Raw genomic sequence first — 27,355 nt, 5'->3', positions numbered from 1 at the left:
CTATTACTTAAAAAAATTAGTGATTTAAAAAAAAAATCCAATATCTGCAATGGTTTTATGTCTCGTAAGTTCTTTAAATTTATTTAAGAGTGTGAATGATAACTAGCAGAAATTCCTCCACCTTTTTCTTTTTGACTGGGATGGGAAACTGCAAAAGAATATGCTCACAGGCATAACTTCATGCAATGTGTCATTCAGTATGAAATAATATTCATGTGTTCCGTTCTGGGCTGCTCAGAGCAAGAAAGGCAGGGAGAGGGTCCTGCAGAGGTCCACTAAGATGATGAGGTGTCTGGAGCACCTCATGAGAAGAGACGGAAGGATCTGGGCCAGTTTAGACTTGAGACGACTGAAAGGGGATCTAATTAATGCATATAAATATCTTCAAGGCGAGTGCCAAGAGGATCGTGCCAGATTCTTTTTAGTGGTGCTCAGCGATGGGACAAGGAGCGATGGCTATAAACTAAACCACAGGAGGTTTCACCTCAGCAGGAGGAAGAACTTCTTTACGTGTAGGGTGGCAAAGCACTGGAAGAGCTGCCCAGGGAGGGTGTGGAGTCTCCCTCTCTGGAGACATTCCAAACCCACCTGGAAGCGTTCCTGTGTCACCTGCTCCAGGTGGCCCTGCCTCGGCAGCGGGGTTGGACTGCATGATCTCCAGAAGTGTCTTCCAACCCTGACACTTCTGTGATCCTGTGCCGTGTGAGCGATAATTCAAGTCAGCATCTAGTGTGAAGTAGATGGCCTTGTAAACAGCATTTCTAACCCGAAACGGCAGTGTCCCGTCTCGGTGTGCGGGACGCCCACGTGCGGCTGTTTTGCAGCGCTCCCCGTGCCGGTCCCGCCCCTGACACGCAGCAGAGGCGCGGCTCCGCTCCGCTCCGCTCGGGCTCCGGCTCCGCGGCGAGCGGAAGCGCGCGGAAGGGGCGGCCTGGCGGCGACATGCCTGTGAGTTGTTTACGGTCCTCTAGCCCCGTGCCTGACCCACATGCCCTGTGTCCCTTAGCCCCGCGCCCGGTGCCGCCTGTCCTCGGGGCGCCGCGGGGCCTCGGGGGGCGGCGGGTAACGGAGCGGAGCGGACGCTCCCGGCCCCATTCTCTGGCCGCCGCAGCGGCCGCTCGGAGTCCCCGCGGTCCCCGCTGTCCCTCCCCCCGGCAGCCACCGAGACCCGCTGCGGCCGCGAAGGCCCTGGCAGGCCTGGCCCTGGTCCCTGTCGTTCCCCCAGCCCCGCTGCGGCCGCGCTCGGGGGCAGCTCCGGGCCGCCAGCCCGCCTGCCCATGTGGCCGCGTAACGCGCAGTGCGCTTTTGCTCTTGCCCCACCCAGCTGGCCAAAGACCTAGTGCATCCCTCCTTAGAGGATGAGAAGAGAAAGCACAAAAAGAAACGTCTGGTGCAGAGCCCAAACTCCTACTTTATGGATGTAAAATGTCCAGGTAAATATTTAAAATGTTTATACCTTACAGAAGGAACAAAACTAATTTTGTATGCTGTTCATAAAACGGCTGAGTATTTTTTTTTTTTTTACCTGAATTTGGTTTATCTGTTCTGTAGAGAAAAAGGTTTGTATATTGCTTTGGGTTTTTTACCAGTAAAAGTGTTGTCAATCTTTTTTTGAAAAAGTTAATGTAAACAATCAGCCTTTTCTTTTCTGGAGGTCTGGCATGAGGATTTGTTGGTTGGTTTTTTCCTTTACGAAACCCTTGCAAGCTGGGAAAAACCCACCCCCCAGATTTGCATGTATAACAGGTGAGATTAAATGGATGCTTCAAAGCATCCATGGCAGAAGTTTCAAACAGAATACAACATTGTTTTCCTCCTTTTGTAAGTTAGTTAGTTCTGGAAGAACAACTGGAAAAACTTCTGACAAGGATATTTGCAGGGATATTGCACATAAACATAGGAAGTAAAACACAGTCAACTGCCTTTTCTGCATGTTGCTGTTAAGAGCTAAGCTGCCATCTATCTCATATGGAGGAGTTATATTTAAGATGTTGCCTATGTCCACTTTTCATAGATCTTCATTACTTTGGCTCAGAGGCATCTGTATAATCAACTTCCTTTTTATAAACTAAACCATGGGATTTTCTAGCACTGTTACAGGAATGTGCTCTGCCAGTGAACAGCTTCTTTGTTCAGCACAGCTATATCCATATTGTAATGAGGTAACTTACTAGAAACTGCTGCAGCATAAGAAGATTATAGCAGTAAGAAAACACTTAGACTTACAGTAGTGATCTTCATTACTAGAAGTGGGAAATTGTTGATGTACTCAGTTTTTCTTATTATCTTATTATTTCTTAGTAACCTAGATTGCTAAGAAGCTCTGAGACATTGCATTCCATCTAGAAGTGAAGTAAATTCATTTAAGTAGCTTGAAAGTAAACTCTGGTTACTTTGAACCAATACAGGGTTGAAGGCTAAGCCATTAATTTTTTACTTTTTTTTTTTAACACTTTCTTCATACCAGTGTACACGAGTGCATACACTGTGATACAGTTAATGTCAACATAGGCCCACAGGTCATTGGTTATTTTCATTATTGTTGGGTTAATTGGTTTTTGTGTTTGATGGATATATAGAGCAAAATAGGAGAGCTTCAACAGTGACAGAGCCCTGTGCACAAGGCACTGAAAATAGATGGCCTGATGTGTCCCTGGGTCAGTGGTATTGGAAATTCCTGCCTAGTTACTGAAATGGGTTGGGCTCATTTCCCTGCCAAACCCACAAGCATTAAAAACTCATCAACATGAAAGTTCACATTCAGTAGAGGGAAAACAACATTTGCTGTGATTAAATTTTAGCTGTTAGCAATTTTTCACAAAGATTTGTACAGTTACTCTTTGTGATTTAAACAAAGCAGAGATCTGTTATTCTAATAGTACTTCTTCTTACCAAGCAGTCCTCTTGTCAGAGGACCCTCCTCAGAACATATATTCTATCTTTGCATTTTCAGCACATGTGGACCAGAAAGCTATCTCTGCTTACCTTTCCCTATTTATTTTGTATATCCACACCCACATTAAATCCTTTACAAGTTTTCTCCCTCCAAAAATACTTCTTGGCTAATTAAAAATACTTTTCAGGGAAAAAGCCCTGAAAAGTACTGAAAACCCCATTTTTAAGCCATGTATGAATATTTTCACTCTTTCTTAAGTCATAGAATTTACAAGTTGTAGACAAAAGCATTTCCTAGGGAATCAGTGAAGTTATTCTGTGCAAGTCTTTCCACTTAAGTATTATGTTAGCTTCATAGAATGCAACCAAGCACAGGCCTTACATGTACCAATCATTAAACGGAAAGCAAACACAGATTGGAACAGCAGTGTTTATATTCCCAGCTGCCACACTTTGTCAACAGCAGTGTTCTACTGTTACAAGTTAAATATTTCTCCAGCTACATGGGTTCTGTTCAGCAGAAAAGGCTAACCTAGAACTGCTCACCTTCTTTGCAGGAGACACTGTAGGCAAATTAGGGATTATCAGCCAGCAGGCTGTGTTGATTTTCATATGGGGAATCATACCAGTTTCAGTTACCTAACTTGCTTTCCTATCCATGTAAGTAAAGGCAAGCACTTCAGAAAGCAACAAATGCTTCATTTGACTTGGTGTGCTGTGTAATGAAATACAGATATATTTTTGGACAAATGCATTTAGAGTACCTGATTCAATTAACACATTAAAAAATTATGCTAGAAATACCCAGTGGAAAGTTTCATAATGCTGTTTTTCAGGATGCTACAAGATCACCACTGTCTTCAGCCATGCTCAGACAGTAGTTCTGTGTGTAGGGTGCTCCACTGTTCTGTGTCAGCCAACTGGGGGCAAAGCCAGGCTCACAGAAGGTAAGGGCAATGTTACACAACCTAAATATGTCACTTATATAAATGCATTTTATAGCCAGCAAATATTTTAGCTTTGATTTTGGAAACCAGTACTGGAACACTTACTTCACAAATTGCTTAGAGCTGGCTAGTAAAAACGTTGTTAATGGGCCCAAAATTGTGCATTTTTCTTCAGATGCTTGTTTTTAAATGGCTATACAGATATACCAGGCAGCTAAACACCTACACAGTCATCAAAGACACTTCATTTTAGGAGACTTGTCATTGCCTTTAGCTTATGTAATAAATACTGCTGTTTAACACTGAGCTATGTTTAGAGTGTTAAAAAGCACCATCAAAGGAGTAGGGTACTTTTGCCAGGCTAGAGTAATTCTGTGCCACTGCTACTCAGTAATGGCTTGTCTGTTTGTTTTTAAACAGTCCTACTGTAAAGCAGTTCCCTGGCTCATGTTACTTAACAAAAATTTGTTTTGTATAAATTATAAAGGAACAAATAACCACTGATAATTATAAACAGATAACTGGTATTATAAACAGATAGCTGGTATAACATCAGTATCTTTGAATTCAGCCCAGCGTCTGGGGTATATGAAAAGCACTGGAAACACTTTAGGACTTCAAAAATTTAAAAATGAATCCACATTTTATTAATTTCTTGTTTAAAGGGCAAAAGGTAAACATATACACAACTTACATGTAGCAGTGCTTATACCATGTGCTACTACACAGGGGTAGTAAATGTGAGATAGAATACCTGAAGTAAGGCTGTTGAGCAGTTGAAATGGTGACAACACGCCTAGCAGCTGTTTCAGCTTGGGGTTTGGAACCCCAAAAGGGATGTTACAGGAGACTGAAATTTTAAAGGGCATCTGGAAGAAAAGAAATAGCACACCTGAGTCTTATTTTAAGATTCATTGCATGACAGCCATGTTGCTTAGGTTGAGCTAGAAAATACTTACAGTGCTAAATCTTCACCTCTTGTGGTACATCAAATTTAAATTTAATCCATGAATTTTCTTACTTATATTGGATGTACAATTTTTCGAGGCAATCTAAACAACTTAAGGACTATTCGTATCTCTGTTAATGTGATTTCTTTGCAGGCTGTTCATTTAGAAGAAAGCAACACTGAACACTTCAGCATGTGATTTTTGGATCTGTGTTCCTGAAAGCCTTACCAGTTTAAAAATGCCTGTTACTACAACAATGTAATTATGATTGATTTTGTACAATTTACATGCTACTGCTGACTAATCTGCTGGAATCTCTTTTTCAATAAATTATTTGAAGTGCAAGTTTTTCCTGTAAGTTTGCAGACAACTGAGGTCTATTTTTATAATTTTACCTTTTAAACAGTAAAAATCATGGACTTTCTGCATCCTTCCCCTTGTTGATCATAAACTGCAGCAGTGTCATGCATATAGTGACAGAAACTGCTTTAAGAATGCATTTTGTGTATTTTATTACTGCAGCTACCCTAACTGCACGGGTTGCAAAAGCTAGGTAAGATTTAAAATGGCTCATTTGCTTTCAATGTTGCTGTAAGTACCTTTCCCATCTTGGGTAATGTGGTGATAAATAAAAAAGTAAAGCTACTCACTGTGTTCAGCTGTTTCTCTGGAATGCATGGATTTTCCCTCCCTCTAATTTGGTCTCAAGACTGCACTTGGTATTCTACACTGAGACTTCTATACAAAAAAAAAAAAAAGAGTCTTTTGCAAAGTACTGAAAGCATTCAGTACAGAGAACACAATTGTAAGTCACAGAACTACACTAAGAGGTGTGAAGGGTATTTAGTCATTAAAAAGCTAGTACAGCAAATCCACACATATTGTCAGTATTGAATACTGGCATTAAATAATTGCCTTCTTGGAATAAGGAAATGGGTTTAATTAGTTTTTGGAAACCATGCCTTTCTTAATGGCTGGTAAAAATGTGTTTTATTTTTAACTGTGAGAAAACATTCACACAGTATCTTACAGATATCTTATTTTACTTAATAGCATCTCAAGTTATGTACCTACATCTCTTAAAAAGTATCAGGTGTCTTGAGCTAACATTGTTGGGATTTTCTAATTAACTACTATTATTTTTATCGTTTTGAAATTAGTTAATAAAATAAAAACTAGTTAATAAAATAAAACCAAAAAACCAGATACTGCAATTCATGGCATTTGCAAGGTAAGTTTTATTTCAGTTATTTCAAACAGCGAACATGTAATTACCAGGTGCAGAAGGAAGTGTTTGATACAGAAACAGGTCTACCAATGGAATACACATGCCTTCTAAGAAAAGTAGGGGTTTATGTCAGTGCCTTTCACAACAAAGGTTTGCTCATGAGTAAATTTATCATGAACGCTGTTCTTAATTGACCAGACACTTTCCCACATGTAATGCTAGTCCATCAAATAACTGGTTTCAGAACAAAGATCAAAGCAGCAATATTAATTGTGACCTCAGTACATATGCTAAGGCCAGATTGATTCCTAGTCTCTCATGTCTCTGCTTTCTCTACCCTAAAAGATAAAAACTCATGATTAATTTAACACCATAGCAGAGACTGTCAGTGACCCATTTTGTTCCACGTACTGGAAGATGAAACTTAGACATCAGAGCATCTCCAGTACTGCATGTGTGACACCACAGGCTTTCTAAAAGCCTTAAGTTACAGGAGATCAAGTATAAAGAACATGGTATGCATATAAAACTTGGTGGCTAAACATATTCTACACGAGGAGTGAGACACTGTCATTAATATCTGTGTACTAGCAATGCCTTTGTTCTTACCCTTCCTCATTTTCATACATACTTCAGATACTTACATTTATTAGTGATTGGTCATATGCAGACAAGCATAACAGTAAACCTACACCTTCTACATTCTTAATCTTTGTCTAAATCCACACACAACAGTCAGTGAGTGAAACTTGTTTTCTCTCAAGTATGCAAAATGGTTTTCAAAAACAAGAAATACCATTTGCAAAATAGGTGTATCATACAAGACAAATATGTTAAAAATCCTAAAGTAAGTGTTACTTTTCAGATTTTCTGTATTTAAAGCATGGTGTTTGGTCTATTTCTATTAATGTGTTCAACACATAAACAACTCCCAAGTTCTTATTCTCAATCTCTGTCTAAAACTAGCACTGACTTCTGCTGTTTCCCCAGCTAGTAGGTGCTCAAGACTGGGGGAAGAACCCCAGTACTTCTGTAATGGAACTGTCAGACAATTCCAAAGACTTCAGAGGAAGAGGGGATAACCTATTGCCTGACCAATGAAAGTTCATTCAGAAGGGTTCTCTCTTGTCTTTACTGATTGGATACTCTTGAGATAAAGACAATACATTATTATTGAATAAAAAAGTGAAGTTTTGGTGAGTGGGCCAGAAATCCCAAGAAAACAATTTTTAAGGCACAATAATGATTAAAATTATGAAGAGTATACTAAACTGGTCCTACTAGCTTCAATTAAAAATGTAGGTGAAACACTGACCCCTCAAAATACTGAATTTCCCAGTTTCTTGGTCTTGGGTAATAAATATTACCATAGGCATAATGGGACAGAGATGGCAGCATGCTGTATCATCACAGGGCAGGTCACAACTCTGAAGATAATACTAAAAGCATTAGTTTGGGAAAGAGGGAGGTAGGGCTATCTTCTGCTAGCTGCTATCCAAGACATCTTGCTCCTTAAATTCAGAGAAGCAGAGCTGCCAAACTCTGCAGGAAAGGAAGTATTGAAACCTTTCCTGAAAGATACTTTTATTTTGTCTCAGCCTGGAAATACTGTCTGATGTAACTGCAGGGGAAGTGAGGTAGGGGTAAATCTTTGAGATAAATCTTCCAGAAATCTTCCATGGCATTGTAAAATATATATAATATGGACACTTCAGATGCTGCTTTATTCCCATTGTAAAACTGAAGATTACAAAATCTCACACCTGTAGTCCCACATCCAGCTCTGGGACCCTCACTTCAAGGAAGACATTGAGGTGCTGGAGCATGTCCAGAGAAAGGCAGTGGAGCTCAGGAGGGGGCTGGAGCACATGGCTGATGAGGAGAAGCTGAGGGTGTTTAGCTTGGAGAAGAGGAGGCTCAGGGGGAGCACCTTATCACTCTCTACAACTCCCTGATGGGGTTAGAGCCACGTGGGGAAACAGGGATCAAGTGAAAGGACAAGAGGACATGGCCTCAAGCTGCACCACGTGAGGTTCAGGCTGGACAACAGGAAGAATTTCTTCACAGAAAGGGGTATCAGGCATTGGAAGGAGCTGCCAGGGAGGTGGTGAAGTCCCCAGCCCTAGATTCAGCACTTAGAGCTGTGCTCTAGTTGCCACAGTGGTGTTTGGTTAGTGAGACTTCTGCTCCTGGCTTCAAGGAAGGGCTTGAAGTTGTATTGAGTTATTCAAACTCCTAATTGCTGTATGTAAATGAGTATCTACATTACAGAATACAGTGCCATTTCTGGCTCCAAGTTAGCATGTGTATCACTCAAAAACAATGGGACAATTTGACAGCTTACCACATTGTGCTATTTGGGTAGATTTGACTGTAGAAATAATACCTTTATTGCCCAGTAAACTAATTTCACAGAGTCTCTGTGTCCAGTAAAAATGGATGGGAGAACATCTAAATAAAAAAGATTTTTACTTACATTGCTCTAGATTCATTCTTTTCTAATTCTTAATCCACAGCTCTGACAAAAGCCTGCTTCTGGTATAAATCTGCACTCTGGAGGTAGCTTCAAGGTTTGGGTTTTGTTGTTTTTTTAAGCAAATAAGGAAAGTGCTATGTGAAAACAAAAAGCAACGGTGACACAGGTTTTCTTTAAAAAGTAATACTGAACAATTTTGGCAGACTGGAACTGTGAGAATAACAAGCAACATATTTGTGTGCTCAAATCAAGATGTGAAATTTTTCAAAAGTTTAACATTCAAGGTAGATAACTTGTACTTCTTAGTGCAAAAAAAAAAAGCTGTTTTTTAATCTTGGTCAAGTGTTTCACTAGTTGATAAAAATAACCTGCTAATATAATGATAATTTACACAGGTACTACAGAAAGTCAACTTTAACTGTTACATTCTCGTTTTCTGTAAGTTAGGAACTTCCCTGAGAGATGAATTCCAGTTACAGGTAATTTTAGCACCACTAGCAGAGGTTAATTAAGTGAATTTTTTATGCTTTTTCTTCCCATATTCTTAGTGATCTTCAAGTCCAATTACACCATTCTCCCTTTGTTTTTCAGTACAGTGAGTTCAGTCACATACATCTCTCTTAACCTATATATTGTGCCCGTTTCTCTTTATCGAATTCCCTTGCAATCTTTAAGGCAGTGCTGTTGAGTGAAACTGATTGCATATTACAGATAATAGTGACAACTACTCCTCTCGGGGGTGCTGCTGGCCAAGTGCCAAGAGCTTCAGGGTCCAGCTCTTCAGGCAGAATGAGGAGGACACTGCTTGCCCCCACAGCCCCCCCGGTGTGAGATGCATAGTGTCTCTGCTGTCTGCAGCAGCCGTACTGTTGGTTTTTCTCTACCACAGCCCAAGCCATGGCGTATTTACCATCTCTGTCCCACGACACTTCTGTTTTTGGCACTGGGGTCCACATCATTGCAACTGTGCCTGGCTTGAGGTACCCAGGAAGAAGTTTGTCATTCCTATTTTTAAACTGTCCGGCTTGATAACTGTACAACAAGGCATTTCCGAATTTCAGGAGGTCACCTACTGACGACAGAAAGCCACCACCAGCCCACTTGTAAGAGTTGTCCACATACGGTGCATTTACCAGCCGTCCCTTTTTGTTGTAAACATAACACCTGCAAGTCAAGAAAATTCAACTTATTCTCATATACTATGCACAACTATTTTAAGCTGCCCTACCTTGAAAGAGCAAACTGAGCATGTATTAGCTTGCTCTCACAAAACTTTGGAGTTTTACTAAAATATATTTTTCTTTAATATATGTATTGTAGAAAAGCAAATAATTCAGACAGGAAAACAAAAATTAATGTGGCTTCTTACATTAGAAGCTTAGTTTTAATGAAAGTACTAATCTTTCTACTTACTTTTAGGATATACTAAGAATAAAGGCAATGTACAATAAGAGATGTGACAGAAATAAATAGATCAGCCAACACAGATTTTTTCTTAAATCCCTGTAGTAGATATGAAGTGTTTTAAGGAAAGAGGAATCCTACAACTACCGCGTGGTTATCAGGCACAGAGGCTTAGGAGACTGCTCTGAAACACTTGTTACCATTTATGGCTGATTTCCCCCCACTGCCCCATGATGGTTACCATGTTCTCCAACAAAGCAAGAAGCATTAAAGTCTTGCATAACACAAATTAGAAACTGCCAACCAGAACTGCAGCATGAATTATCTGGAACAATACAGCAGAAGTGCAGAACAAATTCTGCTTTTGAAACAGTCCAATCATGATTTGATTCACTTCATACAACATATGAAAAGGACTGTCGAATAAATATATATAACTCAACGAATTTCAGCCTTTAGTCTTTAGACCACATGAGGTCCATGTAGTACTTGAGAGTTATGAAAAGGAAAAGCCCTGTCTAGATTGCACTTTTATGGGAAAGCTTTTAGCAAACTTCTGTTTAACTTAGAACATTGAAAATCAGAGGTTGAAATAAAGGAAAAATGATGAATGATCCAGGATGCAAGACTATCATCAACTCTGACAGTGATTTAGTATCTTGTTATCCCACAATGAGCTTTTTGACCACAAAAAAACTCTGTTACAAAGACATTGACTTATACCACTAAAAGATATAGAACATGGATTTTAAAGCATTTTCCTGTTAGGTAAATATAGTATAACTAAACCATTAAACAAACCTCAACACATCAAAGCATTCTATTTTGAGGCATCAAGCGCCAATTTGTGGAAGCAATCCCATCAGCATCTCGGTTTTGCTTAACAGTAAGTACCTATAAAAAGACTCCCAGAACAGCATTTGTCCCAATTCTTTGATCCATCCCATATTTCAGTTTATAAAAAGATGAATATTCACACATTTTAAAAAACCTTGACTGTACAAGGTTGATAATTTATGACAACATCACTATCATCCAGACGAGCCTCCGAGTCTACAGCCAGAGAGCCTCTGAAATTTTGCATCTCTAGAAAGAGCAGTAAAGCTGTGTGCACACACACTATCAATATTCAGGTACTATAAACCTCAGGTTCAATATGTTCATCATTCTTTGAAAACCTTTTAGAAGCCAAACTTTTAAATTCTGAGTATCATTTTCATGAGAATTTCACCATAACCTGCTTTGCCATTCAATAGAATTCTTCTCCCACACCAAACTTTAACAGGGGAGTCAATAATCAATTTCAGTGCCCAGACAGGAAGGTCAGTAAAATAAGGGAGAGCAAGACAAGAAACCCTAGCCTAATCCACTATATTGGAATGGATTAGCCAGTTACATAAATTTCTCTGAGTTTGTTGTTGTGTGGTGTCTTTTGTTTTGTTTTTGTAGGCGTTTTGGGGGAGGGGAGTTTATTTTTTTTCATATGTTCAATTAATTAAAAAATCTATTGGTAAGGCATGTTCTGTGATAAACAGAACTTTACTTCTGGTCAAAATTCATACTGCAATTTGATTTATGAAAACCTTGTGTGAGACTATTACAATTCCACGGAACTCTAAATGCCAGTATATGAAGCAAACCAAGGTAACTATATTTTCCAACATAATCTCATAGTTACTGCTTATTTTACTCTATTTGCACTTATGTGCTTACTTGTACCCAAAGTAAATGTAAACTCGAAGTCACCCTTATTACTCCCCTCACCCCCCATATTCACATTTTGAACAGGAAATCCATATTCCTTATTCTGTAATTTTACATGCTAATTACAGAACCAATACCATGGCATTGGAACCAGCTACAAGACTAACTCTGAGGTAACATACAACACTTCATTCAAATGTCTGGGGGAAAAAAAAGAATCCACACATTCTTAATTCACCTGGCTTAATTAAAATAGAAAGGGCAACAGTTGTTGTGGAAAAATTAAGAGTTCCACCCTTGTTTACCTTGCTCTGTTATATATCATTGCTTCATTGTCATCTAGGACAGTTGACATCATATCCAAATCACGAAACATTTTCAGCATATAGTCTGTAAATTTTTGTCCTGAAGCTCTCTCCACAACAGCACTTAAGAGAGTAAAGCCATATGTTGAATACAAGAACTGACTACCTTGAAGAAACAGTGAGAAAGGGAAAAAAAACAATGTTAATTGCATGATGCTTAAATGGAATCATTTGTGCAAATAAAACTATATATAGCAATGAATAACCAACCATTGTTGATCCTAGGCCTAGGAAATTCTGTACTGCGGTAGATAGAGATCTTGCTAAGAGAACAGCACTAAAATCTTCCAGGAATCTCTATGCACAGTCGGGTTTCATGCCAAGATGTCAACACTGACATTTAACATCCTTTCCACAAGATTTACCACACCAGGTCTAACAAGATGTCTGGATTTGGAAAGCTGAAGCAAGCCATAAAATTACTTCTTAAAAGATGCTCAGCAACTGTGACTCATTAGTGTGTCCATACCCTGGAGATGGGAAGGCAACAGCAGTATTGCTCACATTTTTCAAAGATATTTATCACTCTTAGAACAGTATTTCTAGCCCTGGAATATCCCAAAAGATTATATGAACACTAACATGCATATTATTTAAGACAATATAATTTATTTAGAAAAAAATGTTTCATTTTTTAAAGATCTCATCCTGTGCCAATACCTTTTATGAAACATCTACATACTGAGCAACTGCTAAAGTGCCTGCAGTTGAGACAGATCTCTCACTTGAAGTGGTTCCTAGAGCTCTCCAAGATGGTGAGTGTTTAACTTCTCCCCCTTCAATGCACGTTATTTACTAATTATTAACAATACATATAATTTACCTTTTAACCTAACTCATTGAGAATTTACACCTGAAGTGCCTCAAAGTCCTCTCTAGACTTAATTTAAATAATCACAACAATAAATTACTTCAATAATTCTGTGATTCTATAGTTTTTCTGTAGAATTTCTAGCTCTACTTTAGCGCCTCAGTGAAAATTTTTGCTTTTCGTTCCTATCTAGAAGGCTCAGAACATGATTACAGCAGGTTGGTATCTGCTTACAAAATACTTTGTGGATACAAATTTGTTACCAGAATTATATTCTGCTTTAGCATTTATAAATCCAGGAACTTACTACTTTACTTACTGCTCCTGGGAGAAAAGTCTTATATGTACATATATATATATATTACATGAGCAGATGGTTTGTGCAGAACAGACCAAATATTTCTCCGTTGAGCTTGTAATGAGGCCCATGAAAAAAAAGAGGGGGAGAGCAAAACAAACCAAAACCCCCACACAAACAGTCTTCACTGGACTTTACTATCCCCATTACATGTAAAACTGCTTGAAACAAAATTCTCACCAGAATAGCACTTTTTGGTCTGTATTAATAGAAACTCACCTGGTTTAAAGAACAAAGGATCATTTTTAAATATCTTCAGTGATTCAATCACACTTTCAAATTTTTCCTTCAAATAATACTCTTCCTGTTCAAACTCCTTGTCTTTCCTGCCAGGCTTTGAATTTCGGCTTTTTGTCTCACCATCGTGCTCCTTCTTCTGTTTGACACAATCAGTTTTTTCAACCCCTTTGCCTTCTTTTTCTTTTTGTTCTTTATCCTGATGGGATTTTGTTAGTTTAAGTGCTCTGTTTGCCTTTTCCTTTTCTTCTTTTACTTTTGTAATATCTTTTTCATAGTGACGAATCCCACTCAAGTGTGAAACTAACAGTCTTGTGGTAATAGTGACCTAAGTAGACAGGATAATGTGAGCTCTCTTCATTGAAAGACAAACACTGAATCACCAAAAAAGTAAAATTCACCATGACAAAGAACAGACAAAGGTGTAAGACCTTTTAAATATCACATATTAAATGTGGTAAAAAAAAGTATATGTGGACACTACACACTCGATATAAAACTGAATATCCAAATTTGCTTTTCTGAGCAGCAAACATCCATGCTTGTCTAAATGATTTTGAGTGTTTTATAGAAATAGGCCCAGATCAGGCACCTGTGCACAGCTATGCAGTGACAGGAAAAAAGTTTAAAAAAACCTTCTTACCAGTAAACAGTTACATACCTTTTCACCCTCATAGACTTTTTCTGGAAATTCAGGGACATATTTCTGCACTGGAGCATCTAAATCCAGCTTCCCCTCTTCCCACAATTTAGCAACAGCCATCATTGTAAGACACTTGCTGATACTGGCGATACGCATGATGGTCTCTGGCTTACACACCACACGGTTCTCTACATCAGCATAGCCCAAACCTTTAAGGAAATAAAAACACTCTGGTAAGTATTTTCCACAAAAACATGCTGAATTAATTCTTTGCAATGAATTAGATTTACTGGCCCTTTAAAACATTTTTCCTCCAGCTACACTGGGATATGAAGCATTAGACTATCCCAGCCCCTGCTTCAATTCAGTTAATAGCATTTTACTGTAGTAGTAGCAGTTAATCAGAGCTCATTGGATTAGCCAATGGCATCCCAAGTTGCTGATTAAAACTGTAACAAACATAATGATAAATGAGATTGAAGATTAAGCCAAAATTAACACTTCTGAGGTCAAATATTCAATGTAGAACACCCAAAGGGAAGACCATAAAATAACTGACCAACAGCCATAAACACTCCTTTTATTGTTCTGAATTAATAGCTGAAGCAGTAAAGGGTCTTATTTTATCAATACAGAAATTGAGAGAGGAAATCACTCACAAATTCATAGCAATTACCTAAGCTGTAAAGTTTCACAAAACAGTGGTGTTACACGCTATGTTTCAACATCACTCAGCATGACTTCAATTAAAATACAGCTTAATAGTCTCTGTAACAGTGTTTTCCTATGTAACCAACCCACAAGCCTGGTAGCAAGAACTGGAATTAATAAGGCACGATCAAGCTGCCAAAATAGTCTTCAGTTTGAGCCAGGTTTGAAGAAAGCACAAGTGATGTTGCAGCATAAAAGCAAGAAAATGCAGCAATGACATATTTGCAGTTTTCAGTACAAGAAAGGCCTGCAAGCACTGCATGTCTGTCTATATAAAACTGTAGTCTAACAATGAACTGCTCAGGAAAAACCCCCAAACCTTGATAAAGTACAAGAAATACACCAGATGACATGCCAATTGCCCAAGACTCTTTCTCTTATGTATCTGCTACTCAAGTGCACAGTGCTTGTGAGAGCAGATGCTGTTCCCCCCAGTGAAAACACCTGCTAAACCTCACACCATTCCCCTCAGCCAGAAAGCAGGTTTAGTACTGTGGTCACTGAATACATGCAACTTACACCTGTTCCTATTTTGCCTCCCATGAAGAAGGGAGGAACCAGCATTCTACTAGAGCAATGTTATCACTCTCAGGTGCCTTATCAAGGCCCCCTTTTTCTCCATGTGCAGCAGGGTACAGAAGTTCTGCCGTGGCTTATGCTCCCACATGCAGTGGATCTGGCAGTGCTGGTGGTAAAGCACTGGCACTTGATCCCTCAGGCACTCTCCTGCTTGTCAAGGAAGGGATTCTGCAGAAGTCTTATAAAAACTTCCTTGCTAGGTAATTTGAGACCAGGAAAAGCAATCTGATTTGAGAAAGTTTGTGATTGAGTTTTAGCACAATTTTCTTTCTAGGCCACATTATAAAAGGTACCAGAGGCTCTCTAACTCACTTCTGTCACGGTGAAAGAGAAACTAAAACCCATAATCAGCTTTATACATATGTAAAAATTAAGGCAACAACAGACTATCAAAGGAAAGTTAGTAACAATCTTACTTACAAAGATTTGTTCTTCAAATTCTATAAAACATAAATGAAATATGTAGCCATTTACTACTACAATTTACATTGTTCAAAAAACCTAAAACACATTTGGTTTTTTGAAATTCATGAAAATGTTTTAGCAAATAGATACACATTTTCATGGGTTCTTTTGAACATCAAATATCTAGATGATATGAGCAGTACTAACACACTCTACTTAAAACTAAACTGTGTAACCATAAGAATCAATTGCAATTTCTGAAATTTATATATATAACACCTCTTAAATCCCAGTGCCTTCCCAGTAAAACTACACAACCCACAAATGGGAGACAGGTCACCAAATATGAGCCATTATTACTTTGACTGTTAGGGAAGTTCCTGTAGAGAGAACAGTTCTTTACCTCCTACATGCAGTGCTACCAGCCCACTGTACAGCTCTATGCCCAGAGTTCAAAGGCTGATCTGAAAAATTAATGGAAGAAAGAGTCTCCAGTATAACTGCTGAGACACACTAGCCTATTCATGAAGTTAATAAATTATCAATTCCTGGAAATTATTGAAGTTTGCCAAGGAAGGTGTCACTTGATAATCCCTAGGCACCCATTTGTGGCCACTGTCCACAGATGGGACATTAAATAGATGAAATACCAGTCTGATTAGCTTGCCTGAATTGTTAATTTTTAAAATGTTTATCAGCTCTTGACAGCATGCAGAACTGCTATTCCCACATACTAACCTTCTGACCAGACTTCCTTTCCATCTACTGAAACTCCAACTAGTATACCTGGGATTCCTGCTTCATCCTGCCAAAAAAAACCAGACAGAAGACATTTAAAAGGATCTTTACAGTTAGAAAACACCTCCTCCCAAATCCTTGAACTGCAAAAGCCACCACAAACCTACAAATGTGCCTGCACATTGTTGTCATTACAGTTGAAGTTTTGTTACATAGCAATTCGGCTGAACTGATCCAAACTCCTTTTGCAAAGCTGACATTTTAACTCAGCCACTGGGGAAAACATACATAATAACAATAACAAAGTAATATTTTTTCTTTAATAATCCAATTAAATTAGCAAACAGGACACGCAAAAAACAAACCCGGAATAGAAACAAAACATGACAGAATGAATGTGCGACCGGCAAACTGCACCACCTAGTGGCACGCAGGATTTCAAAGGAGCTTCAGCTGGATTTTCAAAGTAGCTACAACGTGCTTTTTAAACAGAATCATAGAAAATTCTGAATTGGAAGGGACCCACAAGGTTTATCGGGTCCAACTGCTGGCTCTGCACAGGAGAATTCCAACAATGCCACCCTGTGCTGAGAGTATTGTCCAAACACTCCTGGAGCTCTGTCAGGCTGGGGAGCCGTGACCACTGCCTGGGGAGCCTGTCCCAGTGCTCAACCACCCTCTGAGTAAAAAACTTCTCCAAATATCCACCTCAACTTCTCCTGACATAATTTCACGCCATCCCCTCGTCACAGAGAGCAGAGATCAGAGTCGGTCTCTCCGCTTCCCCTCATGATGAAACCGCAGCCCCCACTGAGGTCTCCCCTCAGTCTCCTCTCCTCCAGGCTGAACAAAGTGTCCTCAGCCGCTCCTCGTATGGCTCTCGCCTCTCCTTCCGACAGCCTTTAAGGCCCCCCTTGCTCTCAGATACCCCATACTGTGCTACACTTCCACAGCCCCGCCAGCCTCCAGCGGTCCCCCCGCTCGGCACCTTGATCCTCCGCACCAGGTCCCTGCTCCTCTCCACGGCCGCGCCGAAGCCCCGCGGGGGCGGCGGCTTCTCCTCCCGCTCGCTCTCAGAGTCGTCTCCCGCCGGCGCCGCCCGGACCCCCAGCGCCAGCCCCAGCGCCAGCCCCCAGCCCCAGGGCCGCGCCCCGGCCCCGCCGCCCCCTCTGCGAGGCGCGGAGACCCGCCCGGGAGCCGCCGCCCGCCGCAGGGCCCGCGCCAGGCCCGACATGGCCGGGGCGGACATGGCACCGCCGGGCCACAGGCACCGCCTCGCCGGGCCGAGCCCCGAGCGCATCGAGCGCCGCCGCCTCACGGAGCAGCGCGGCCGCGGCGGGACGGGCTCGGGCGGGACGGGCTGTGCAGGGCCTGCAGCGGGCGGGCGGGACCTGGCGGAGGGCGGCCGAGGGCAGCGCAGGGTGGTGCACCTCCCCGCATTCACCGCGGGCTGCGAACGGGCTCGTCCCACGGAGCGGGACACCCGGCACTCGGGCTGCCTCCCCGGGACTCGGCACGGCTGGCGGGCGAGGGCGATGAACAGAGTCACAGAATCAATCTGGTTGGAAAAGACCTCTAAGATCAGCGAGTCCAACCTTTGACTAGACACCACCTTCTCAACCAGACCATGGCACCAAGGGCAACGTCCAGTCTTTCCTGGAACGCCTCCAGGGTCGGTGATTCCACCGCCTTCCTGGTCAGCCCATTCCAAGGTGTAAGCACCCTTTCAGTGAAGAAGTTTCTCCTAATGTCCGTCCCAAATTTCCCCCAGTGTGGCTTAAGACTATGTCCTCTCAACCTGTCACTTTTTGCCTGGAAGCAAAGCCCGACCCCCACTGGCTACACCCTCCTCTGTCAGGGAGTTGGAGAGAGATAAGGTCACACCTGAGCCTCCTTCTCTTCCAGGCTAAACACCCCCAGCTCCTTCACCTGCTCCTCATCAGACTTGTGCTCCAGACCCTTCCTCATCTCCACTGTCCTTCTCTGGACCCACTGCAGCACCTCAGTGTCCTCCTTATTATGAACGGCCCAGAACTGGACACAGCACTCGAGGTGTGGCCTCACCAGTGCCAAGTACAGGGACTAAGCGCTGGTTCCTTCAGTTAACCACTAAAAGTCACCAGCTGTGTCCACGAGCAGTTACAGTACTATTTGACAAAATGAGCCCTGTGAATCCTCCCCAAAGTCTTACTCTTTGAAAAAACAGGTTTTCAAAGAAACAGTCATCTCTGCCAGACAACTGGAATGCCCAGAGCCCTCAGCAGGCTCAGCACCATCACTCTTCCTCCTGATGGAAGTGAGGTTGTTACTCCTACCAGCACCAATGCAGCTCTGACAGAATAACCTGGTTTTAACCAGCACCTTCATTGCACTGATGAGTAAGAAACAGAGAAGGTGAGGAGTACTTCAAACCACAAGATTATTTCTTATCTCAGCAAATATTTGCAGAATCAAATTTTAAAAGCCACTATATGTATGCCAGGCATAAGTACAATACAGAAGGTAGGCTAACACACAGATAAAACCTTTTAACTGCAAGATGAGCATATTTGATCTAGGTTTGTCAGGAATTACTTACAAAAGCTGAATCTTCCAGTGCTGGCTGTAGTGTCAGGTTTCAGCCTAGAACAGTGCAGATGGCATAGCTGGCATACACAGAATTCTAAAAGGACAGCCTCCCCATTTCTGCTTACAAGTAATGCTCATTTATTTGAGATGCTAACCTAGGGATTTCAATCTTCTTCATGTCCAATGATCTCAAAAATTGCAGAATTTGGCAGAAAGTCAGACCAAATAGCTTTCATGTGTGAAGTCAAATGCAGACCAGATGCTACCCCTTTCACTGCAGGCATTTACTGCTCATTAGTATTTTCTCAATAAAACTCCACTGCTTATCACAGTAAAACTTCATACCCAACTGGTACAAGATGCTGTATTTACTTTCTTGTAAGTCATTTGCACTGTGTTAAACTGTCTCTAGAAGCATTTTGCAGCAGGATTCTCTGCATTCTTACATCAACCTGCTCAGCATGAACGCTCTTTGACATCACACTTCTGAATGGGCCAGAAACAGAGCTTTCCATTTTTCTCTGATTGCCTTAATGAAGAGCTTTGTGCTAAGTCCAGTAGCACAACCTGACCTGCTCTTACCTGTTTTATCTTCCCCTGAACTGCTGGTTTTGCTAACTTTGAGTTGAGGTAACACTTTTACAGTGTTTTGAGGATTTTCTACTCCCACTAACAGCAGTAGAAAATGAGGACAGCAAGCACTAGGCTGATCCAATTCTAATTTAACAAAAAGACAATGTTTTTCTTCCATTCTTGTCCACCAGTGACTTAGAAGTATAGGCATAGCTATAATCCATCTTCTTTATGTAACTCAGCCAGAAATGTCAATCTGGACACCCCTCTGGCATGGTGGAAAAAACTCCTCATGGTTGGTTTAGCACTAAACCAGCTGACTTTTCTTTGGCAGGCTATACTGGCTGGATTTGTATTGAGATATACCTTATTTGGATGATACAGAATGGTGTAATACAATGGGTCTCTCAGCAGGGCAGGGCTGTGCTCACTCACCTCCACTTGGGCCCAGCTTTGGAGTCTCACCATCAAGAATCCCATAAAGTTTTAGAGCCTTTAAGACAAACACCAAATGCTCAATAATGCAAGATCTTCAAGCAAAGGGCTGATGTATCTTCCCAGTTATCTTGCTCTTCAGTTGTATGTTACAGCATTCCTTGGCTTTTCCAAAACACTGTAACGATGTGAGCTGGGGAACCACAGGAAGGTGGGCAGCAGCTTTTGTGCTGCTCTGCAGTGGTGTAGGCTGCCATCAAAAGGTGCAAGATGCTCACTCTGCTGCTGATGGTCACCATTTTGTGGAAACAGCAGGCATTTGCAAATTACAAGGCTTCATCAACATTTCCTAAAACGTAACTCTTGGGGTAAAAAAAAAAAAAAAAAATCAGGCATTTTGAAAACAACTTTATCACTTCCATCAATCCTCCTCCATTTCTGCAAATGGTTTGGTGGATTCTGATGTCTCAGCAATGTTTAACAGATGTTATTATGGCTGTTCCTCCTTGTAGGTCTGGGCTTTGATCATGTTTTTTTTTTGCTATGATGATCTCATTTGCTCTTCTAGTTCACTGACAAACTGTCCAGTAACATGGCCCTAAATTTAACCCTTCCATTGAAAAAATGGGTAATGTATTTAACAAACAACACATACGGTTTGAAATATAGAAAACAAGAAATTAGTATTAGCATTCCCCTGATAATGGGCTGGTCAGACCTGAAATCATGAGCTCATCTCTGCTCTTTCATCTTGTTACATACCATTTGTAACTGTCACAGACCCAGACTGAAGCTTGTAGGTTGAATATGTAGGAAAGGGCTTTTAAAAATGAAGAAAGTAGTAGTGTAAAGAAGCTCTTTTGTTTTCTTTGTTGGATTTATTGTGACACAATGAAATGGTCCATTAATCCAATGGATTTCCATTATTCCAACTAGATTCCAAGAATTAAAGGCTTATTTTTGAAAAGATTTCTGGATCTAAAAGTGTTGGATCTAGTGGAATATAATTAATAGATGAGCTTAAGTTGTCAAAAAGGACTGTAATTTATATTTGTACTAGATAAAATGAATTTAAAAAGGGAAACAGCAATTAAAAACATTATCTATGTATACATAGATATGTGGAAAATTTATGTTGATGGGAAATGCACAGAATGAAGGGATAACAACTCCCTTCATCAAAACTGATGTTTGTACTCTCAGCACATGAGGGATATAAAAGACCCAAATTCTTTCTGAATTTGAAAAGAACATATATAAAGGGAATATTAGATGTAGAGAGAAATCAAGCTCTACTTTATCTCTCTCTTTTCAGAAGCAATTTCATTTATTTGAGAACCAAGGGACAGAATTTTTATTTTTCTCTGGCTCGAAGCATTTGTACAGTAGATGGCAGTAAAAAACCTTTCCCATTTAACCAGCTGCCAGCAAAAGGAGTGATTCCACTGCAGTGAGATCTCTCTTGGTTGTCACAGAATTACTGAACTCTCTTATTACAGTCTCCTCACCCTCATACATTTTCTTTGTTTGGTCTTGGTCAGTATAGCAGTCCTCAGAGTATTATTATTATTATTAGTTTATCAAGTAAGGTAAGAGCTGCATGATCTCACTGTGTGTAGCACTGCAGTAACAGTGCTACCCCACCAATGTGCACCAATAATATTCTATAATAGGACAGTTAGTCCCAGCCATAAAACCAGGCACATTCCCCATGAAGGTACAGAAATAAGGGCATACTCACAGCTTAAGATTCAAATCTTCCCTGAGTTGTTTGGGTTGGTTTGTTTGTTTCTAAACTAAGGTCATCTGTAGGTGAATTCCCCAACAGCTTAGCTGAGAAACATTAGTCAGGAACAAATATTTAAAGATGTAAGATGCCTGGACCAAGAGAAAGAGTAGGATTAAAAGCAGTGGGTCTTCAGACAGTGAGATCAACATGTTTATCATCAGCTCTGCTTAATTTACTCAATTTTCCTGTGTACTCAGAATGTGTCACCTGGGCATTATACAGTTTCAATAAAATAGAATATGAAAGTTTTATAGTGCCACACTGTTATTGCCCTGGTTTCAGAAGTTGCATGCAGTCTGACACAGTTCCTAAAAAAACAGGATGGGAATTTGGGAAGTATTTTGCATGTTAAGAAAAGGAATGCTGAAAAGACCATGCTGTGGTTACAGATCAGCCAAAGGGCACACACATTTATTTTTCTTATTTGCAAAAACATTAGTTTTAAGATTCCAGTTTTGCAGTGGTGATTTCTTCATAGTTTTAATTCAGGGTCTACTTGAACCTTTTTGGGGCTCAGAGGAAAAATAATTGTCACCAGCCAAAAGTATGTAGGGAAGGAACATTTGCAAAATACATCAGTGTTAAAAAAACAAAGAAAACCACCACACACACACTCTCTCTCCAACAAAAAGAAAACATGCAGAATTTTTTTCTATGTTCCCTAAAGTTTTTCCCCAGGTAACAATCTCTTCTGGTAGAGAACAGCAGAGTGGACTGAACAATTTTGTGCCTGAGAATGTCTTCACATTCATCATTAGAACTCAGTTGCTGTGTGTAACTGTTTTACCCTCTCCAGCTTTTCTCCCATTCATTGGGCAGAGGTACAAGACACCATGGAAAATGATGGTGTCTTGTATAAAAATAGTGTATCACCACTACTCTCAGTGCCAGAGGCACCACACAGCATCAGTGAGTTTGACTTTTCCAATTGTATCTTTTCAGACTCAAGCATATTGCTTCAAAACAAAGTAACAAAGCATGGAAGGTGTAAAACACCGGAAAGATTAAACATCTTAACCATAAGGTATTGTGAGGCTGATATGCCCAAACATACAATTACTATATACAGGCACTTGGCTCTCTGGCTTGCTCTAGGAAGACCTCCTCACAATTGCGTGATAAGTACGTCTCTTTCCACCCTTCTCCCCAAAATACAAAGCTTAATGAAATGAACATGTCCCAGAGTCTGAGTCAAAGACGTGGCTGTGAGGACTCTGAAGCCTGACACTGACTTACTCGTGAGAGAAGTGGGCCAGGCAACTGCATTCAGCCATCCTGAAGTGCCAGCACCAAGTGCCACCTCCACAGCAGGTGTCTGCAAGTCAGGAAGAAAGACAACAGACACATTTGCTTGGATAGATACAGCAACAGGAGGAAAAATGTGTTTGCAGATTTTCTGTGTGAATCTTCAGGCATTGTGTGAAAAGCACAGTCCTATTTCCATTTACTGTATTTATCTGTTCTTCTAGAGAGAAGACTCTGGATCCTGCTCAGTACCTAGCCGAGCAATTTTTCCAAGCCACTCAACATTATTTGAAGCTCCAGCACATATTTTTACTGACAACTACTGTCATAAGCAAAATGCTTTTCTGCAGTTTATGCCAAATACTCACCCAGCTACACATGCAGGCTGGTTGGCAGCCTGTTTTCCACGTTTACTGCTCTGACCATCCATTCTAGAGTGCTTTCACCTACCTGTGCTGCAATTACACCTCCATTTCGCTTTGCAGACATGTTCTATGTCACCAAAATTGCTCTTCGTGGGAACAGAGTACAGATAGCTTGAGAAACTGCACAGGCCAGTAAAAAACAGGAAAAGGACTCTTATCAAATTAGTAACGTCTCGGCTATTTGGGTGGAGGCATTTGGCACTGGGTTTGCATATTCTTATGGGAGGGAGTCCATGCATACTACAAACTCCATTCCTTTGCTTCGTATTTTTCTTCCCAAACTCAAACATATTTCAAAAGAGCCTCTCTAAAGATGTCTAAATATACAATTACTATATGCTACACAAATCAGTAAGCAGGGATTTTACTTTATGCCCTTTCCATACAGGGTAAATCAACTCAGTGACATTTGCACAGATTTATTGCAATAGGATCATTGCAAAAACTAAAATAGGTATTTCTTTTGTACCTTTGCAAGCAGGGCTATGGTAAACAGCTAAGAAAATTCTTAAAACTTTGCTACTGGGGGAAGACAACTGCCTGGGATAAATGATTTCACCAGTAAGCACTAAGCAGTAAGAGAGTTCATCTCTCTTGTGACTTGGAGTAATTCATCAACTGCTTGAATTGGAAATACTATCATTTATTTCTTTGACCTCAAACTAAACCAGGACCATCTCCTTGTTTTAGATGCTACTTGTACTTTCTGGTATATAGCAGTGTACATCAGGTACACACACACATACACACTTAATTTACAGTTATGCTTTAGTGTCATTAACATTACTCAGTAGAACAGTTTTACTATCTGCACACTCATCTTAATGTCTGCCACTCAGCTTGGATTCTTTTCATCCTTTCATCACCAAGAAAAGCAATCTGCAGTGTGAAGGTAAGCAAGATAAGGACACATCCATCAGAGGGGAATCAAGCTCAAGGTGTGCTGGTGCTGGAGGGAAAGCTGTGCTCTACTTAGTGGATGATGACATTTTTTCCAAGGGCTGTAATGAAAGCTAACAAGTTCCTACTTGACTGAGTGCCTGGCAAATTTAAACAACAGGTGTGAGTAAAAAGCATTTCTTATGTGGACTGTTGTGTTCTTGTAAATTCTCAACCAGGAAAATAAAATAGAAGCAAAGGTAAATCCCCATGTTGTCTGAGAAATACCTGTAACTGATAGTGACATGTTTTGATGTTAGAGAGTAATGACTTCATTATTGATTCAAAGGCAAAACAGATGAGGGCAAAAGAGGAATTGGGAAAACAGATTTCAGGGCTTTCTAGGTTTTAAGTAGTTTAAAAAGAGATTTCTGCCATCTCACACCTTTCATACAGTATGCAGGTGTCCTACTCAGATCAAAAAGAACTGCTCAGCACCACTGAACATCAGCCCTTTCTTGAGAAATTGCAATACAGCATTGCAAGGCTCACTGTGGGTAGCCATTTGGTTTTTAAAAGCTACATACCAAATGTCACAGCAGCTAAAGACCCAGCAGCTTTGACACAAGAGAGAACTTTTCATTGTGCAATGGCTATTAAAGCTCAATTCTGCAACACTGAGACTTTTCTCTAATGGAACTGTTTGTTTGACTAAGGCTTAGTCAAACAGGCAGGCCTTAGCTGTATGTGCTCCACATGTGTGTATAGCCAAAGCTGTGTATGCACCTGGGTGGTTTAGGAAAATGACCTTTAAAACAACTTAGCTGAAATGGCAGAAATCCCTACAGAATCTGCACTCAATTTAAAGTTGGATTTTTTAGATTTCCTTTAATTAAATCCAAACTGTTAATAGCTTGTGATTCACAAATATAATGGATGTGGAGTAAACCCTTCCTATCGTTCCTTTTGCCAGCTGTAGTGCTCCTAGTGCTGGCAGCTCATACACTGATGAGAAGCAGAGGGAGGAGTTAATAACTTAATTGCTCAAAATGGCAATAATGGCTGTATCTCCTGCACACAGACACGTAAGCCCGTGTGCTTTTCATTCCAATTTATGACAGTAAGTCTCAGCACTGAGCACCTCCCATGGACTAACAACTGGTTTGGGTTGTTTCTTTTATCCACAATCCTTCCCAGCAGTTGTTAATCTCCTGGAAATGTGTTGCACTCAGACATGGCAGCATATGAATGTAATAAAAGCACACACATGTGCTGCATGCTTGCTATCTGCTGAAAAGCAGCAAAAAATGGTGGGTTTGCATTTTTATTTTTATTTTTGAAGTGCTGTAATTTCCTAGTTAAGATAATTGATAATGAAGTCCTAGCATAGAGAAATTTAACTCATATTCTGCCAGTGTGGCAAGAACAACTTGAAAGGATTCTTACAGAAAAAGTTCCTGCATACTTTAAACCCAGACAAGGGTGACAAAGAATTTCCTGTTACCTAGACCTTGCCAAACATCTTCCCCTGTGGCAAAGGAATGAGGTGGCTGCACAGACAAGTGGAGGCTATGGGAGCAGGACAAGGCATAACTACACAGCAGCACTTAGAGGGGGAGGATTCACTCACCTGTAGATGACCCTCATGTTGTATATACTCTCCTGACCAACATTTAGCTCCCACGTGCAATTCTATCTTCTTGTTTCCCTTCCTACTTTCTCACCTAATTCATCCAGATTTTTTTTTCTGGACAGACTGCATAAATTACATCACTCTTTTATCCTATTTCATAGTCTACATGTGTACAATAAAAAATAAGGAAGTAGCAGAGCAATCCAGATTAAGCAGAAGGAAGTCTGGCAGGCTCATCCTTGCCGGCTGCAAAAAAACATAATCCAGGAAAGATTCTGAAGCATTTTCCCAGGCTATTTCTCCAACTAATATTCTTGTCAAGAAAAACATAATAAACTATTGGTTGGGCCTGCAAAGAAATGCTCTATTTTTAAACTGGAAACTCACACAGATATCACCATATTAATATCAATACCAATGTGTCTCAAGTTAAAACAACTTACCAGAGCTTTGCAGTTGCACCATCCTGATTACTCTTTCACAAATTGTACTGTAGAGACACCAGACCTGCAGTATTTTCCTCAGTGGCACAGCCAACTATCACTAGGTGTAGGACTTTGCAGGTTTTAGCCAAAGAAACACTGTTTGCCATGAGCTTTGGCTGAGACAGACAACATGCACTCTTCCTCGATATTTCTCTTTGAGTCTCAGGGCAAAGAAAGAAAACTACATCGAAGAAAGGAACAATCCCAAGAAGCAGCTCATGCTCAGGCCTGGAACAGAGGGCATTCAAAATACCTTGCCAGATCATGGCTTCAAACATGCATCAACCCTTTATACCCATGATACATATATTCTTGCTCTGAAGAATAGAGAAATGCTCTCACAACCCTGCATATCAGTGTGTTATGATGAGTGGTACTGGCAGTTGCAGCTGGGTCTGCAGGACTGGGTTTTTTTTGTGTGTTTGCTCTATTTTTTAATGGAAAAGGTGCTGTTTAATCTTTATCCAGCTATTCCCCAAACCAGGAGAGACAGGAAGAAGCTGGTGCTTAGGTGTCCTTCAGCTCCACAACACTCACATCCAAAATACCACGGGATGTCCTTTTATTGTGGTGCATTATGAGTCAGGAAGTAACAAATGGAAAGGAGTGCAGGGATTTTATATAAGACTTCTGTCTGCTTCTGTTTCCCATTGTTTCCATCTGGACTATTGAGATTGCTCACTAAGCTGCTGGCATTGACGGGTATCCTGCATTTATGCAATTCTCAGCAGCAGCTTATGAACTGGCAAGGCTCTGACTTACAGAAAACTAGATGGGTTTGCAACTGAAGCCAAGAAGATTATGCAAACTTGTACATACTCTCTGTGCCTTGGAAAGAACACAAAACACACTGAAGACAGTAAGTTACACAG

At 40.6% G+C, this 27,355-nt stretch overlaps 2 protein-coding genes across 6 annotated transcripts; one reads left to right on the top strand and one right to left on the bottom strand.

The window, feature by feature from the left end:
- The first annotated feature begins 835 nt into the window (after positions 1–835).
- On the top strand, positions 836–5,437 carry RPS27L (ribosomal protein S27 like). The gene is made up of 4 exons (XM_085070876.1): positions 836–948; positions 1,325–1,433; positions 3,732–3,842; positions 4,946–5,437. The coding sequence occupies exons 1-4, from the start codon at positions 943–945 to the stop codon at positions 4,972–4,974; spliced, it is 255 nt and encodes an 84-aa protein (XP_084927002.1). The 5' UTR covers positions 836–942; the 3' UTR covers positions 4,975–5,437.
- Positions 4,467–23,624, bottom strand: LACTB (lactamase beta). Of its 5 annotated transcripts, XM_085070867.1 has the most exons (9): positions 23,512–23,624; positions 23,053–23,131; positions 21,769–21,905; positions 20,028–20,389; positions 16,452–16,518; positions 14,037–14,227; positions 13,358–13,703; positions 11,910–12,075; positions 6,011–9,660 (listed from the first exon to the last, which is right to left on the bottom strand). In XM_085070867.1, exons 4-9 carry the CDS (start codon positions 20,070–20,072, stop codon positions 9,117–9,119), a joined length of 1,359 nt encoding a protein of 452 aa, XP_084926993.1. In that variant the 5' UTR covers positions 20,073–20,389; positions 21,769–21,905; positions 23,053–23,131; positions 23,512–23,624; the 3' UTR covers positions 6,011–9,116. The 5 variants fall into 5 exon arrangements, 4 of the variants coding, with proteins under 4 accessions (XP_084926995.1, XP_084926993.1, XP_084926994.1 ...); XR_014854340.1 differs by lacking the exons at positions 20,028–20,389; positions 21,769–21,905; positions 23,053–23,131; positions 23,512–23,624 and adding exons at positions 4,467–4,711; positions 5,443–5,530; positions 17,440–18,050 and having other exon boundaries at positions 9,407–9,660; XM_085070869.1 differs by lacking the exons at positions 20,028–20,389; positions 21,769–21,905; positions 23,053–23,131; positions 23,512–23,624 and adding exons at positions 4,467–5,530; positions 17,440–18,050 and having other exon boundaries at positions 9,407–9,660.
- Between the last annotated feature and the right edge of the window lie 3,731 nt (positions 23,625–27,355).

This window comes from Lichenostomus cassidix, chromosome 10 (genome assembly GCF_008360975.1).
Source record: "Lichenostomus cassidix isolate B80296 chromosome 10, HeHo_3.0, whole genome shotgun sequence".
Lineage (NCBI taxonomy): Eukaryota > Metazoa > Chordata > Aves > Passeriformes > Meliphagidae > Lichenostomus > Lichenostomus cassidix.
Note: the sequence above shows the minus strand (reverse complement) of the source record. Positions and strands in the feature narration are given on the sequence as shown.